This window comes from Pteropus medius, unplaced genomic scaffold, assembly GCF_902729225.1.
Source record: "Pteropus medius unplaced genomic scaffold, Ma_sr-lr_union100, whole genome shotgun sequence".
In the NCBI taxonomy this organism is placed as follows: Eukaryota; Metazoa; Chordata; class Mammalia; order Chiroptera; family Pteropodidae; genus Pteropus; species Pteropus medius.
The window spans coordinates 28,306,768-28,324,050 of record NW_024352787.1 but is presented as its reverse complement, the minus strand read 5'-3'; the positions used below and the strand labels follow the sequence as shown (position 1 = coordinate 28,324,050).

Genomic DNA, 17,283 nt, shown 5'->3' with positions numbered 1-17,283 from the left:
TCCAGCTTGGGTAAATGCGAGAGCTTGTCCCAATGGCAAAATGGGTAGATTCAGCAGGAAGTCCTTCCTGCATGGGGTCATGGTACCTGCTGTGAAGTTGCACGCACAGCAGGTACAGGTAAATGGGAGGCCATTCCTGTCTCCTTACCATCACCAGCCTCAACTCCCGGAAGCTATTTATCAGAATGACATCTTCGTGCAGCACTGGTTTTTGTTCCAGGTGTGGGTTTGATGTCATTGGTGTGGCTTCTTCCTACAGGTAACATCACCACCCGGATCCGAGCCTCAGAGACTGGGTCCGATGAAGCAATCAAGTCCATCCTAGAACAAGCCAAAAGGGAGCTGCAAGTGCAGAAAACTGGTATGAATTCCACTCCTTTGACCACTGTCTAACGAACTTAATTAGGAGAATTGTCATGATTGCTCTTATCAGCAGTAATTAACTTTAAAAAAATAATAACAATAGAGTGTATGTTTTCAAGCATTTAGGCAAGTACAGAGGGTGTGTGTGATAGATATTTTGTTAATAGTTACCATTCTTTTTATAATGTCATTCTCTGGCACTGATTCAAGATGTACTCATGTCCTAGAATCTCCTTGACTTACATTAGCCAGTAGTTTGTATGGAATTTCCTTCTTTAAACGCAATATAGGCTTTTGTTAATAAGTTCAAAACAGCTGCTTTATGGAATGAATGTTGCTAGGGAGGAGCAGGGGGTTTTAACGGATGGATGTCCATCTCCACGGTTCATCTGCTTCAGGAATTGGCCCTGGAGCTCCCTGAGAGCTGCCTTGTCTAAGAGGAGGAGGACACTCTCACATTCCAGCATTTCTCTAGTTGAGCTTTGATTGAGAGGTATACCATAACATAGATACAGCTCAGACCCTCTGCTGGAGAGGAAACCGAGTGCCTGAGTTCTCTTCCTGGAGTTCTCCACATAGCTGCCCTGTACCCATGAAGTCCTGCTCTGCAGAGCCCCTCCGTGGACCTGGTCACAGGGCTCCTGCCAGGCCTGGCTTCAGGCAGCTGTGGCAGCTGAAGATGGACCACTACCTTGGTCACTGGGACCTCTCCCCAGACCACTGTACTCCCACATGGTTTGTTCTGTTGGTGAGCTCCATGCTCCCTTCTGGGAACCAGGCCTGGGCAGTGCATTTTTCCCCTACCTTAAACTAGGTCCTCACAGTAACCGTGGAAGACAGATTTTGTTATCTTGTTTTTCTTGATTAATATACTCAAAGTTAGAATAATTTGCCCAAACCCATTAACTGGTAGATCCCGGATGGGAACCCTAATCTCTCAACTCCTGTCCCAGCATTTCCCCGCTCTGTTGCCATCTGCCTCCTTCCAAATATCCCAGACTGGTACACAGTGTCGTTGTAGGGTCTCAAGCCTGACAGCAGACAGAACGTTCAATTTGGTGTGGTTCTTGCTCTCAAGGCCAGAGCTGAGGTTTAAGCCGGTCCTCCCCCCGCCCCCCCGCCCCCGCCGGTGGCTGAATAAGCAGAACATTTGGCAGGACAGAGTAGGGGGTACCCCCGCATTGAGAGTGGAAAGGGCCACCTCAGGTTGTAATTCCAATGACCACTCGTTCCCTCCCGAGCACAGTTTCTCCTTCGGCAGAGTTATAGTGGTGCCACCTGCACCCTATAAATGCTGTCAGAGTCATGTGAGTTGGAGAAGGGAAGAGGACCTTTTGGTAACCAGTAGAATAAAGTTCTTAAGTGACATTAAAGGTTGTCACTGCTGTTTGAGGCATTTTTGGGCCTCATTTAAAGGAGAAGAGCCAGCTTGTATGATTTCCTCCCCCAGATATGAAGGTACATTACAGAGCTGGAACAGCCTGAGGGAGCATTCAGCCCAGTGCCTCTCAACCAGAGCCTCATTCCACAGTTACGCGGGAGCCAGTTAAAACTGTAGATACTGGTCCAGTCCTGTACTTCCTTCTTAATTCAGATGCTCCTGGGGTGGGGCATGTGCATCTTAACAAGCCCAGTGGGTGATTCTGGTGCACAGCCCTAGGTGAGAATCCTTGTTCTAGTCCATTACCCATCCCAAGTTTACAGATGAAAATCCCAAGACTCAGCAATACTTTGTGACTCCCCCAGGCTCACAGCCCTGGGTTCTTCCCATCACCTCTCATTGTGAGGCTCAGTGTTGCTGGCCACACCGTAGTCACCTACCCAGAAGGGAATCTGGGCTGACCCAAACACGATCACTTACACAGGGAGATGCTGGTCACTCATCACCACTGTTCACAGAAATTATGGTTTTAAAGCATGACAAAACCACTAGAATTTTGGAACATAGCATATAAGAATATAATTTAAAAATCATCAGGTAAAGGAAGTTTAGGATGGCATGTCACTGAGCATTTGAATACTTCCCCCCTCTTATCACACTCCGTGATAATAAATCCTTTCTGTTGGTGCATAATAGAGGTCAGCGGGTCATAAAGCAGTAGTGTTAGTCCTTTTATCACTGCTCGGACAAGATGCACAAGCATTTCGCTGATGGGAAAATGCTGGACAAATAGAGCTGTGCCGTTCTCCCAAAAAAGCTGCGTTATGCAGTGGCTCAAGTTAGAATGAAGCGGAGTGAAAGGAGCATGCATGTTCCCTAGCAAGGGGGGCGGTTCAGCCACCATCTCACCTCTGTGTTTGCTCCATGCAGCAGAGCCAGCCCAGCCTTCTTCTGCATCCAGCAGTGGGAACTCTGACGACGCCATCCGCTCCATCTTGCAGCAAGCTCGCCGAGAAATGGAGGCCCAGCAGGCCGCCCTCGACCCTGCCTTAAAACAAACGCCACTGTCGCAGACTGACATTGCTATCCTGACCCCCAAGTTAATATCCACGCCGCCCATGTCCTCGGTTTCCAGCTACTCTCCTCTAGCCATCTCCTTGAAGAAGCCCTCCTCTGCCGCCGATTCCAGCACCTCCGCTCTGCCCAACCCCCCAGCCCTCAAAAAGGAGTCCCAGGATGCACCCGGGCTGGACCTCCAGGGAGCGGCTGACTCTGCACAGGGTGTCCTGCGACATGTAAAGAACGAGCTGGGTCGCAGTGGTGGGTGGAAGGACCACTGGTGGAGCACTGTGCAGCCAGAGAGAAAGAGCAGTGCTCCTTCCGAGGAAACCAAGGTTGAAGAAGCCAGCACTGGGAAAGAAAAAGGTGGTAGCAGCCAGACACGGGCCGAGCGCAGCCAGCTCCAGGGACCCTCCTCATCCGAGTACTGGAAAGAGTGGCCCAGTGCCGAGTCACCATACTCCCAGAGCTCAGAGCTGAGCCTGACTGGAGCCAGCCGCAGCGAGACGCCACAGAACAGCCCTCTGCCCTCCTCCCCAATCGTGCCCCTGTCCAAGCCCACCAAGCCCTCCGTCCCTCCACTGACCCCGGAGCAGTATGAGATCTACATGTACCAGGAAGTGGACACCATCGAGCTCACCCGGCAAGTGAAAGAAAAGCTGGCCAAGAACGGCATTTGTCAAAGGATCTTCGGAGAGAAGGTAAGGGATTCAACTTGGGGGCTTGGGTTTTCCCATCTCATTTCATTGCCTAGGACTAATTATTTATCTGGAAGACGTGGCCATCACCCATTGAATCAATCAAAGAGCATAATGGGTGGTCTACTCCCAAAGTTGCCAAAAGCCTGGCTGGCAAATATTCCATTTGCCACATCCTCACTGGGGACCAAGTTTTGGGCTAGGCCCTCCCACCCACTGTGCTTTTTTGGACCAGTCAGTCACACCATGAGGGGGATGGCAAAATTGCTGTTTGACAGCTAAGGAGACTGAGGCTTGGGGAAATTAACTACTGTTCCAAGCTGGGGGGTGACTGAATTCAGGTCCTGCCTCTGCTGTCAGGTATAGCCCAGAGCCACCTCTGCAGGCTGTTTTGGCCCAAAAAGATCTCATCTGTTCACATAGAGATGGCCAATGTGCAGAAGATTCAAAGGCACTCGATAGAAAACCCTGTGTAAAGCATAATTGTACCTTTCTCGTAACTCAGAAGGCACTTGGATGTTGCCTAGCCAGAGAGGTAAAACGACTTGCCCAGGAATGCACAGCTAGAGGTGGCATACGCAGGGCTGCACAGGGCCCTGGACGCCTTTGTCTCCACACCGTCCTTCCTTGGCTCACAAAAGTACAATGGTTTGCGATGACTTCCCAAACCTTTTCTGTTCTTGGCACTTCCTAGTAACGAGATTCTGGATAATGGGGATTTACCAGGCCTATAAAATATAAGAGAAACATAATACCCCAGGATCATTTTAGATTAAGTAATGAATGCTGAGCATAATGAGAAACACTCCACTCCCCTGAAAGGCAGCCTCCTTGAGCACCATGTGGCTTGGTCAGCAGTGGCCTCCAAGGGGCCCCACAAGGGACCTCCCCCAACTCACCCCGTACCCTCACTGTCCTTCCTTCAGTTCAATGTTTGCGGTATACCATGCTATGAATCCTTGCAATATCTAATTGTGATCTCTTTGTCCTGATTTTGCAAAAGGTGATGGGGGGAATAGAAATGAGGATGAGAATTTAAAGTCCCTTGAAATTTCTAGTTCAGTGTTGTAAAAATATCATTTGAGAACATTTAAATAGACATTTGTGCTCATGCCTTAAATTTAGCAGAGACTTAATAGCGTTGAACTTGTTTGGCCCGTGAGTGCAGTTTATTCTGGAACTTGAGAACTTTTCAAAAGAGTGATCGGATGCAGCCCCTAAATATCTCTGGGCTGCATCTGTGTCCTGTGGGGGGTGTTTGTGCCCATACATATGTATGGCCATATGTGAGTGTAAGAAAACTTGGGTATGTACATGCAACTTGTCGATCGTGTGCAGTGAGTTTTACTCCCAGACTGGCTCCCCATTGCCACCAGCTCACCTCTGGGCCCTCACCATACAGCAGGATGTGATCAGAGAGAATGAACCTTTCTAAATGCCAGTTTGGCCTAGCTCCAGCAAGGGAGACTGGCTTCCCACATCCCGCTGGCATCTGCTGCTTCTGCCTCTAAAGAGGTCCTTGGCCCCAGCACCTCAGCCTTTCCTGGTGCCATCAGACAAAGAGCAAGATGGTTTCAATGTTTCTTCTTGGGTTGTCAGGACAACCACCCTACAGCTTTGGCAAGATTGAAACCTCACCCTTCCCTTTCCCAGCTTACCTCTCCCTGGAAGCTAAAAGCCGTGATTATAACTGTGGCTCCTCGTGCCAGGGCATCAGCCTACTGGTCACCTTGAAAAGCTTACTCCCCCACTCCAGGCTGTCGCCATCCACCAGGTGCTAGTTGTCTGCTCAGCCTCAGAAGTACTCTGTATATGTCCTCTGTTATCTGTCGTACCTCCTATACGCTGTGTGCACATCACTAAAGCATTTTGCAGCTTCACACTCAACCCTGGGCGCTGATGCCAGTGTCTTTGTCTGCCACTCCAGGTGCTGGGCCTGTCCCAGGGCAGTGTCAGTGACATGCTGTCCCGGCCAAAGCCATGGAGCAAGCTGACCCAGAAAGGCCGTGAACCCTTCATCCGGATGCAGCTCTGGCTAAATGGCGAGCTGGGCCAGGGCGTCCTGCCAGTCCAAGGACAGCAGCAGGGGCCAGGTGAGGGCAGCCCCGAGCTGCTGCAGGGAGGGAGAAGGGGTATCTATGCAGGGAGTTGGCCAGCCACATGGCACTTGGAGGCAGAGAACTGCCCCGCCTTCCTCCACCACCTGTTGCCATGGGGCTGACTTTAGTTTTTAGGAGAGAGAAGATTGTGCCTAGCTAATTTTATAAGCAGCAGAAAATGAATTACCAATTAAGAAAATGCTGTTTATACATAAATATAGGTAAAAGTCAAGTAGCTAAGTCAGGGAATCAAGAAGGAAAATCAGCCAGAGGCACAGAGGTGAAAGATATCACAGGCTTCTGCCTGTTCCCTGGTGGGGTCTTACTTCTGCCAGCAGCACTTTGCCTGCCTACTGTGGACCCCCATAAGGAATGGGGGCCCTCCCTCTGGCCTTTGGGGCCTTATGCTGTCTCCCTCTGCTGTGCTCAGTGTATTAAGAAGCTTAAAACCCCTGGGCTTTTTTCCTCATTTAATTGTATCCCTTTTTCTTATTTAGTCCTCCATTCTGTGACGTCACTACAGGACCCCCTGCAGCAGGGCTGTGTGAGCTCAGGTAACTAGCTGATTTCTGTTTTGTATGAAGCATTTCCCTGCCCTGTGTGTTTTTCTGTCCTCTGGTCTTGAGCAGGGAGACTCGAAGAATCCTTTGTTCCAGACTGGGGAGCCGAAAACATGGTATCTTGTTGGCAAACTGCTTTCCTCATGGTTGTAGTTTCTGATGAGGAGCAAGAGGGTCGACAGCTGAGTGCAGAGTTCCTCCAGCATTTCTTTGCTCCTCACTGCATTCTTTCATTAGTCTGTCAGCTTTCATCAATCTGTAAAGCCCTGTGTTCAGAGCCGGGGCCTGAGTTTGAGTCAGGGACAGATTCTCTGCTCAGGGAGCTTTCATTCCAATCGGGGACAAGGAATGAGCACCCATCACTTTCCCAGTGGGTTCCTCGTTGGGGTTAGTCAAGTCCATGTGGAAGACCCTGGGCTGCCTCCAAGAAAAAGGGAAACGGAGGGAGGCAGGGTCACAGTTCAGGTGTGACTGGATGTAGAGCCAGTGACACTCAGCAGAGTGGGGCTGAAGCTGGGGTTCCAGCCTCGGGGCAGGTGATGGAGGCCTGGAGTGCGGGCCAAGACTCCATCTAAGAGCCACGAGGTCCTTGAGGTGTCATTTGTGCCTTGGGGACCCCTCAGTGCAGCCGGCCGGGCCGGCCCATGTGCCTGTGCTCCTGGATCTCCCCTTGCATGTCCTTCGTGGGTTCCCACTTGGGCAGAGCTTTTTTTCACCCAGCTTTTAGAAACAGCCAGCATCATGAGCTGTTCCTCTTTTTTTCTTTCTTTATTTTTCTAAACATCTTGATTAGTCTCCATATCCCATTGATTCATTGAAAACACAAACAAAGCTAAGTGAGGAGCGTGAAGCCCGCCAGCCTGCTGGAAGTTTTACGAGGGAAAACATGTGTAGTGAGAGAACAGCTGGGCGGCAGCGGCCGCTACCGCTGCGAGATGCCAAATCCGAGCACAGATGCAGCCAGAGAGCGCCTTGGTTGCAGTGAAGTTTCCTGTTAGGTTTTTTCTCTGTTTTAGGTGTTCCACTCTGATTTTGACCAAAATGGGGGTCAGAAAGCTATATCTTGCCCAAGCTGTTGGTTTCTTGACTAGGTATCTGAATGGAGTGGTTGTCCATCTAAAGAAGGGTCAGGTGGACTTCCTTCTCGCTTCGTTCTGGGTCGGTTGATTTAATTAGCAAGTACCAGAGAACTTAAGCAGCACTGGCTCACATTCAAAATTCATCAGGAAAATAATGGACATAGTTGTTTGTGCTAGAGTTTCACGGACGTTTGCATGGAAAATCAGCCTTGTCTCTTGCTCTGATGGAAAGTTGGCCTCCTCTTAAACTGTCCGAGAGCATTTGCTGCCCCATCAGAGTCAGGACTGAACTTGGCAGAATGTAACTTAACATTTGTTAGATCAAAATCCATTGTTCCTAAATAAAACAGGAAATCTCCTGCAGTTCCAGGTCGGTTATGATCGATGCCAAAACCTCTGCGTCCGAACAAATCTTTGACGAATGGCTTTTTGCTTCTTATTATATAACAGGTAATTGCTACCGAGCTGGAACATTCATACAACAGTCGTATTTTCAACCTCAAAAAAGCACACAGGGCTCCTAAGAGGAATGTAAATGATATTTTTAAGATATCAAATTACTTAATAAAATAATGTAAAACTCTTGGGCAATCTGCAGATCGGAGGAGGGAGGAAGGAGGAGGCAGTGGACATCTGGATAAAAGTGAGCTCTATAGAACTTTTCAGTGGTTTCTGTGAAGCAGTAGCAGGTGGGGCTCTCCCAGTGTCATCTCAGCGGGAGAGGGGATGGATTGCAGGTCACTCATCTAACACAGCTGTTGTTGGGCAGCAGTAGGGAATCCATCAGTAGAAACAATAATTATGGTGACTGGAGAAATAGAGAAAAATATTTCTTGTATGCTAAGAAAATATAAACTTTTAAATATCATGGTAGCAAAGCAAAAATGTTTCTCTGGATCAAGAAAGACTAGAAAGTGCTTCAAAATGGAAAGAAAGATACTGTACAGTGGCAAGATTGTAGCTGGTAGTTTACCTAGTTTGAAATTTCTTTACTACCAGTGTTATCCTTTCAGTAATGTTTCAGAAAATTAAAATAGCTGTTCTTTTTTGTATGTGGAATTTAGATTCAAAAAATGTAGTTATTTTATAACGATGAGTGTTGGTAAATCATTGGGACGAATGATTATGGGAGACTCTACAATCTTCTTTGACAGCTTAAAAAAATCGGTGTCTCTGAGAAAGCATTCAGCATTGCTCCCCCAAAAGCAGGGCAGTAAAGCCTCTGGTCCCAGCATTTCCCCAGGATTCTGAGTCCCTGTTCTCACCATGGCTACCTCGGAAGGATTTTCCAAGAGGCCCTCAGACCCAGACCCAGAAAGATGCTCTGTCCTTGGTGGTGGCTCCTTGAGGCCTCTGCCTCAGCTGCAGGAAGGTAATTCCAGCCTTAGGTTGGTTTATTCCTGAATATTGGTCAGAAAGAAACACTCAGTGTCTGAGAATCCAGGCCACCAAATTGGCCTTTTGGTCAGTTTAGCTTCCCAGGTGTGGAATGACTTTGGAATACTTGCCTTCTGTCCACAGCCATTCACTAAGAGCTACAGTTTCGCAGCCAAGATCATAGGAACCTAATGCATGGCTCTGTGCTTCGTTACCATGGCGATAAGGTGCCCCTGGAGTGGAGTGGCCTCACTCATCTAAACAGCAAACTGCTGACACAGGAATCTGTTTTCCTCACTAAATAATTCTTGTCTGCCTCTTTCTGCCCAACTCTGTTGCCCCTCGGCGTCTCCATTTTCCTTAATGACTTGTATGTCAAACTTGCTGATCAGTTTTACGATGAGGAGAAACTGATGTTTTGATTGCATCATCATATTTTCCTCTTGGTGGATAGAACCATTTCTGAATGCTCCTTTGATGATCTAAGCGTTGAGGTGATGGCCTAGGGCATTAAGGAAAGTTGATGCCATTTTCAGCTAGTGACCTGTGCTTTTTCTTGGAAGCCGTTGGGACCTTGAAGAGTAAGGAGTGCAGAGGATTTTATGCCAATCATATGAGTAACTTTTTTAAAAAAGTTTTTGAAGGATAGAACTTTAAATCAGTTACCCGTTCATATCTTCCCTCAGTAGTCTAGTTATCTACAAACATTTTTGTGCTGGCCTCTTTTGAAGTTCCCAATGTCCAATGTCTTGGGGAGGGGAGCAGTAGTTATAATCAGGGCTGTCTTTAATCTAATATGGCAAACCTATTTGAATATAGAGTTGCAGCTAGTCCTTTGGGGATTGGTTCTCTCAGTCTCTCTTTTGTTTGTCTTCCATCCCAGGTATCATCCATCAGCTGCCTGAGCACTGCTTAGCAATAGCGATGCCCAAGGGAAGAGAAGGAAGCACTTAGAGAAGGGCGGAGCCAAGCCAAGCCAGACTTGTGTTCCCTGAGTGTGGCCTGTTAGTTTTTTTTAAAGAGAAGAAAACCTTGAGCTATGAATGGGGTGGGGTATGGGGGTGTAGATACATAGATAGTTAGATATGATCTAGTAAAACATGGATTTTTTTTTTCTCTTTCATTCCTTAAAGCTCATTTCATATTCACATTTCCTTGGTGTGATTAATCTTTTTGCCCCTAGGGAAGGAAGGAGACAAGAGACAACTCTAAAGGAAGGGTAGGAGTGGTGGGGGAGAAAGGAACAGATATTCCTGGCTGCCACATTAGTCATTACATATAGAAATCTGATAGAGAAAAGTTGCCCAGTACACTCGGCTTTATAACTTTTTGATATGGGAGCATTGCATTACTGTAGCTAACAAGCATCCATACCAGCTTCAGAGGAATTATTGCAAGCTGTACAAGCAGAACGATGGCCCATTTTCCGATTAATCGTAGAATATTCGGCTTTTCCCCAGAGTGTCAGGATCCGTGGGTTCCAAGTCTTCTCTGCCCGTGGAGAATTCCATAGCTCATGCTTCTGTTCTCAACCAGCAGAGTATCAGTTGCCTCTTGAGAAGACAGCTGCTGCAGTCCTTCTGTAACGTGGGTGGTCCCATGGGTGCCCCCTCCCTGACATTATGGCCACAACCCCCCATTAGGGGCAGGCCAGTGTTCCTTTTAATAAGCATCATGACTCTTGCTTTGTGCCTGTGAGATGACCAGTAAAATATGTCCATGGTTTTAGTGCTTTGAATTCACTAATTGAATTTTGATGCAGCTTCCTTGATTAAGCAATCAGTTCCTCAATTTTAATGACTAAGTCAGGGTGGGAGCATCTCCATGGACATGAATGGGATAGGGAAGGGCTAGTAGCACCTCCAGAAAATGCCATGTCACTGTCTAAAGCAGGCAAAACCCCATTCAGTGTCGTAGACTAGATTTGATTTGATTTGATCTTTTTTCTTCATGAAAATAAATCAGCGAAAGTAACTGTTGGTTCTCTCCAGAGAGAATTATTCTAACCCTTGTTTCTTTTGAATAGCAAAAGAGATTTGCATATAACTGATTTATACCTAGCCTTAGACAACAGAACAAAACCAGAAGAGAGTTCTGGAAAGCCACGTGTGAACTACAAAGTGTCCTCCCTAAGCAGGTCACCCAGGCTCATCATTTGGCCAGGGGTTCAGCCTTCTGCACACGCCGAATACAGTAGCCAGGAGAACTAAGTGCACTTTTATTTTTTTCTTTCTTGGTTATATTAGGGCTTTTTTTTTTTTTTTTTTTCCGGTCAAGATTATCATAATAAAAGAATTCTCTATCTAAGGTCAGAAAGGTTTCTGTATTCAGACACAACCTACCTTCCCATTTTCTGTCATCTAGTATATGTGGCCGCAGGTCTGCAGGTAGACCCCAGGTGCTGAGAGAGCCCCGAGGAAGGAACTGGGCCAGGAAGGGTAAAAGAATCAAGGAGAAGAACATTCTAGGTGGAGAGCTCTGCAGATACAGATGTTCATTGATGGGGCAGAACATGGCATATTTGGAGCTTCTAAAAAAAGTAAAAACCTTAAAAGCCCCTATTTCAGAGGCCTCTTATTTTTCTTTTAAAGTGACAGTAGAAAAGTGGATTGTGGATGAATTTTATCTTTTCTTTATGTAGAATACTGTTGCTATTGCTTCCTTAAGGCTTGTATAATAAGAAAAGTGTACACAGCAGGACAGAGGGAAAGGTCTTTGCTCTTTCAAGGTAACCTCTATGGCTCGCCCCTATGGCAGCACTGGGCCCAGGATGCTTAGCCTGCTGCATCTCACTCCAAAGCACTCCTTCCACGCTTTGGGAAGCTCTTTCTTGAGAGGAGACGGGTATCCGTCAGTGATTTTAGTGGCACAGCCAACAGTAGTTCTCACCAGTCCCATTCTGAAGAGATGACAGAAAAGAGGCTAGAGGCTGAAAGGGGTGTTCAGAGTTCAGTGGCAAAAATCCTCACCTAAGGATTCAACAGCCACTAGGAGCCAGATTTATAACCAGGAAAAAAGCTTCCTTTGCTTGATCAGAGAGGAAACTGGTGAGGGTCTCAAGACTCAGCGAGCAGTAGCATGGCCTCCAGTGCATAGAGCATGGGCACCACCTCACACACTGGGATGGACCCAGCAGCTGCTGAATATGCCCTAGGCAAGCTGGACAGTTCAAGGAGAAGTTGTCTAGGGCCGTAGGGTGGGGCTTTGTGAAGCTTAGAAAACCCTCCTAGAGAAGCAAAGATGTCCCATGGGGCAGGATGTGTGTTAGTGCGCTATAATGGCCTAAAGCCCAAAGGGTGCACTTCCTCCCCACATGGAGAAGGACCTTATTCATTTATTCAGACTGAGGGGGGCACAAAGAGGTTGCAAGTCAGGAGGAGAGTGCACCTTGGAGCCACCCCGGGAGGCCGGGGCCCTCAGCCAAAGCAGAGGTTAGGGAACATTCCCCCAGGGTCTAGGAGGGTCCTTTCTCATCTTGGGTAGAGTGTAATATCTGGCTCTGCCACCAGTAAGGCGTCTCTCTGATGCCTGCCAAGATGGTCTAGGAAACTGTACTCTGTGTATTTATTTCTAATCGACATGTTTCATACAATCTCAGCCTAATCTCAGCTGAGCCAAGGTAAAAAAGGGTTTGGTTGTGCTGCAGCTCTCCCTTCAGGAGCGATGAGAGGCAGGCTGAGGCCCAGCACAAGCAAGAGTGGCCTCAGAGGCGGGCAAGGCAGTGCGTTGGGCAACCGTCACCCAACCTGCAAGCTGTAGGAGATGAGGATGCACTTCTCAAAAGTTTCTTTGAAAGGTACCTGGTCAGGATCACCTCCTTATAGTTCCTGTATGCAGACGCTGCTTCATCAGCTCTCCCAGCCATCCCCAGCATTTGCGGGATTCATGGTGGAGACTGGCCACGTGATTCTGAAACAGCCACTCTGCAACATTAGCACAGGAGGGCCAAGAGAGTGTGGAGGCCCTTTAACGCCTGTGGTGCGGGGGTGGGACAACCCAGCCTGTCCTCCCCTGGAGCACACGGTGCCCGCAGACCCCACATAGGCATCTTGGGTCAGCCACTGAGTGAGACAGCCACTTGATGTTTCATCTCAAAGTAACACATGTCATCATCATGATCCCTGGTAAAGGCTGCTCTGGACATAAATCAGCCCCCAAAGGTCTTTGTTTCAACAGTGGAGTTTGTCAATGTGCCTCTCCAAAAAAAGAGGAAAGCGTTAGAGTAACACAGAGTAAAAGATTTATTTGACTTTTTTCCTATTATTTGTGGGGATTTTTTCAAATAAGTAAAGTGCACTATGGTTACAAAATGCAAACTATAAAAGGGCTTACGTGTACCCTTTTTAAAAAGAAGTTACCCTGCCTCCCTCATCTCCCAGCCCCAGTTGCCCACCCCAGAGCAGCCTTGTCCCAGTTTCCTGCACATAGCCCGTGCAGCTAGGCACTGGTTCCACGCAGGAGGGGACATCAGGATTCAAGGTGCTATGCCTTGCTTTTCTCATGTTAGCGCTGTATCGTGGAGACTTTCCTAAGCCAATACATAAAGAGTTTCCTCCTCTTTTTAAAGCTATAGGGAATTCCTATGTCTGGATACACTGTATTTTATTTAATCAATTACTGGTGAGAGATATTTAGATTGATTTTTATCAGCAAATCATAAGAAACTATCTTGCAGTAGCCAACAAACATGAGCAGCACGCTTAGAGCAGACTACCGAGGGCTTGTCCTGCCTCTGCCACTGAGTGACTGTGTGGCCTTGGGCAAGTGACTTGACCTCTCTGGGTCTCAGCTTCTTCAATAAAGTAGGAAAAACAAAGTAACTATGTCCAAAGACTGTTGGGAAGTTTAAATGAGTTGGTATATTTTAAAAAAGCCTCCAGAACAGCGGCTGCCACTGCAACCACTCTCATTATATGTATGTTGTTTGTGTGTACACGGATAGCTATAAAATAATGTATCTGTACACACAAAATTTCTGGCTTTAAAACAGAGAAGACATCCGGCCACTCACTCCTTCGGTGGGGAGTGTCAGGTACAGACATCGCACCCACGGCCCACTGAGGGGGAGACCTGCATGCAGCTCCCTGAGTCTCAGCTTCTCCTAAGTGCCATCCCTCTTTGGAAGTTGCCCCTCCATCTATCGTTCCTTAAAGTTGACCCAAAATCTTGAGCTGTAAGAGTAAGACTATAGGTCATCACTCAGGCCATTTGGGGCAAACTGGTACAGAACCAGGCCATCTTCTCTGGATGTGGGAGCGACTCTGCACGGGCGAGTGGCAGCACCATCTCGATTAAGTTCTCTCAGTCATTTTACCTGGACCCTCCGTGCTGGCAGGCCCTAACCCTCCTTTTGAAGAATGCCCCTACAGGCCCTAGTCACAAGCCTCTGGACACGTCTCCTTTCTTTCCATTTTAGCTTTCCTTGGAAAACAGAATTTACAGTACATTGGGCATTTAGTACAAGAGGCAAAAATAGGTCAGAGGAGCAAATGAGGACTTCAGTTTTCAAGGTTTGGTTCTAGGGAAGGATGAAGAGCTTAAATGCCAAAATCCTTAGGTAATTTGAAAAAAAGTGATCAGAATAAAATGAGGAAACTGGTGTATTTGCATCATTTGTGTGCCCCACACAGTGCACATGTCTTTAATCCTTTAGCGGTGAGTGCAAATGATCTCCCCTGTCTTACCGATTGAGAAAACCAAGGCTCAGTGACGAGAGGCAGTTTGTCCCCAGTCAAGGAGTTGGAAGAAGCCCACGTGGTTCTTGCTGCCACGGAGGTGTCACAGGGCACCCAGATCCAGGCAAGTCATCACTCGGCCCTGAGGATTTGGTCCCCTCTCAATGGATGAAGGGTTAGTCCTTGGAACTACGCCCAGAGAAAAGTCAAGACCATATTTCAAAACAAGGAACAAAATTTGATTCAGATTATAAATGGACAGATATCAAAAATCAGATCTAAGACAAAACCAACAGTGAATTGAAAATCAGACACTTCAGTTACCCTGGGATGCATCCTGGTGTTCTGGGCAGCCGGGCAGGAGGAGGGGAGAGAACCCAGTACAGATCAGTGGCAGAGTCAGACCCAAGTCTATCAAGTTTTGCAACAGAGAGTGTATAACCCATGTGGCCTGTGATGTAGGTCCATGCTGCTTTGAAACCCCTTCCAGTCTAAATCCAAGGAAAATACATACAGTGGCCTAAGGTCCTTTCTCTGCTAAAGGATAGCCCTGCCCTTTAGCTTCATGCCCTCTCCCTGCCAGTGGCCCTGAGCTTCAACCCCATGCGGACTGGTCCTTGGGCCATGCTCGGGTTCCCCATGAGGAGTGAGAAGGGGGCTTTGAATCGATCAGAGCAGCCAGGAGCCTCCCTCATTGGCCTCATCTTGATTTTGTTTTGTTCTTTGGAACTAGATTCCTAAATATAGCCAGAGTCTGAATTGGCAGATGTTAGGTTTGTCCTTTACAAGAGGGCCAAAATTAGTCTGTCATTTGGCACCTAAATAAAGCAGCCAAACTGCCTTTGCACCAGCTTTGCAATGAGGAGAGACTGAAGTTGCAGCATTCATCTGATAAGGGAACTCAGAAGCTGGAGCAGCATCTTCGACACCAGAAAGCTGATGAGAGAGGACACTCGGTCTAGAGGGACGTCCTTCCTCTCAGCTAGACCCTCTCATTCCTGAGTTATGGTCAGTTTTGTTTCATTTGGTTTAAATACCTCATGAAATTGGAAGAGAGGATCAATACTCCACAGAAAAAAAGACAGAGAACAGCAGTGATTCCTCTGATTTTTGGAGGAAAAGAACAATCTGTCCAGCGTGCCTGGAGCTGGGTTAGCAGCGGGGCTCCCCAGGGGCAGCAGAAAGATGTTATAATCAATTACCACATCATAACACTGATGTATGATAATTACTGAGTGTTTCTCCTGAGATAGTGCAGCATTTGGCTGGGATGCAGTTCTTTCATGGTCCACTGCCTGATTAATATGCAAATAATAGGCTGATTGCATGATGAATGCATAAAATGAGTTCGCTGATAACGTGAGCACTGAAGCGGGAAGATGATAAATTACTTTTACTGACTGTCCTACATTAAATACCCTTTCTCAACAATTTCATCACAAATTAAGTAAAGCAGTATGGAGAGATTGGGAGGATGTGTAAAATAATGTACCTTAATAGCTTTTCTAATACCATCACAGATGACAAAACATCACTTGGTTCTGCTTCGCACGGCCCAGGCCCATGTACGGCCAGATCAGTTCACTCACCTGCCTATTGTTGGGAAGTCAGGAAGCAGCCCACCACAGCAGTGTGCTCGATGGCTGCGGTCAGCCATGGATTCTCCAAGGAACATTCCATCACAGTGCAGGCATCATCACCTGCATGCCAGGTTATCGAGAGGGGACAGGCTGCTCTCGGGGCAGACGCTAGAGCCTCTGCACAGATGGACACTTCGAAGCCTGCTGCCTGCAGGTTTCTGAGAGCTGCTGAGCTGCAGGCCTAGGAGGCTCAGAAAGATAACTATTTAAAATCACCTCTTAGCTCCTCCAATTCTTAGAAATCTAGGAAAATTAATTCCGCTATTAGAATGGCGGTGTGAGCTGCCTGCCAGAGAGTATGGCTATTGGTGAAGGGTGGGCAGGTTTGCCTAAAGTCAGAAAGGAACCCTGGAGAAAAAGAGAGGACACATGCGTGCAGGCTCACGCGCGCGCGCGCACTCACACAGTGATTAACCTTTGATTACAGCAAAGCAATTTAACTAAAGGGTTTGTTTTTTCCCATCTCAGTTGTATATATTTAGATTGTTTGTATGACATACATTTTCTCTTAATGCACAGGGACACATTGATAAGTGTTCATACACACAGCTGGTTCAGTAATAAGGTTATTGAAGGTAATTTGAAAGCATTATTTCTAAATCAGTATGGATCTGTAGGAAAGCTGGGAACAGGGTGAGCACTGTGTTCCTGAAGCAGGGCTAATTGTCACTCTGCGTCACTCCTGCAACTTTGCCAGACTGTAAGTTCACTGCAAAAGCTGAATTGTAGTTTGCTTTTGAATATCCCCAAACTCTGCTTTTGACATGCATATTTCCTTAAGAGCCTATAAAAGATACACAAGAAAAATAATGAAGCCTGAGGGGAAGCAAATTTACACCTCAGATCCCCTGCAGTGCCCACCCCAGGGATGAGCTCTCTCTTCTCAGACCCAAGGTGCGTCCATAGGACCATCGCCTCGGCAGCTTCCCCTAGGTGCATCTCAACACAGATTTGTTAAGATCATTTTTCTCCAATGTACTTTCCCAGTTTAGGGAGAAAACAGGAAAGTGAAAAATAATCTCAAGAATGAGGGACGTGCCGGGTTGGGTACTGATGGGAGGAGCCGAGCATCCATGACCTCCGATTGACGTGGAAGTAGCAGTCACAGCAGCATCTCCTGCACCACTGTGCTGCGTGCCAGGCCAAGGTGACCAGCCGAGGCCAGACAGTCCTGAGTCCTCCCTTAGTGTACGGACCTCCCTCCTCACTAGACCTCCCGCCAGACCCATCTATTTGTCACCACTTCCGATGGCACACACCCAAATTGACCTCAGCCTTTCTCCCCGGAACGGCTCTCCTTCTGGCGTTTCTTGTCTCAGTGAAAGCTTCCCTGTCCCCACGGTCACCTAAGC

At 47.5% G+C, this 17,283-nt stretch overlaps 1 protein-coding gene across 13 annotated transcripts in view; it reads left to right on the top strand.

Moving 5' to 3' along the window:
- The window catches only part of CUX1 (cut like homeobox 1), a 339,895-nt gene that overhangs the window by 275,850 nt on the left and 46,762 nt on the right, over positions 1-17,283 (top strand). For 10 of the 13 annotated variants that reach the window (XM_039849001.1, XM_039848991.1, XM_039848989.1 and 7 more), the window contains 4 exons: positions 260-361; positions 2,675-3,504; positions 5,429-5,594; positions 6,098-6,154. The exons of the other annotated variants lie outside the window; for them this stretch is intronic. In XM_039849001.1, the coding sequence (XP_039704935.1) occupies positions 260-361; positions 2,675-3,504; positions 5,429-5,594; positions 6,098-6,154 (1,155 nt within the window). The remainder of the gene's footprint in view (positions 1-259; positions 362-2,674; positions 3,505-5,428; positions 5,595-6,097; positions 6,155-17,283) is intronic. 13 annotated transcript variants of the gene reach the window in all.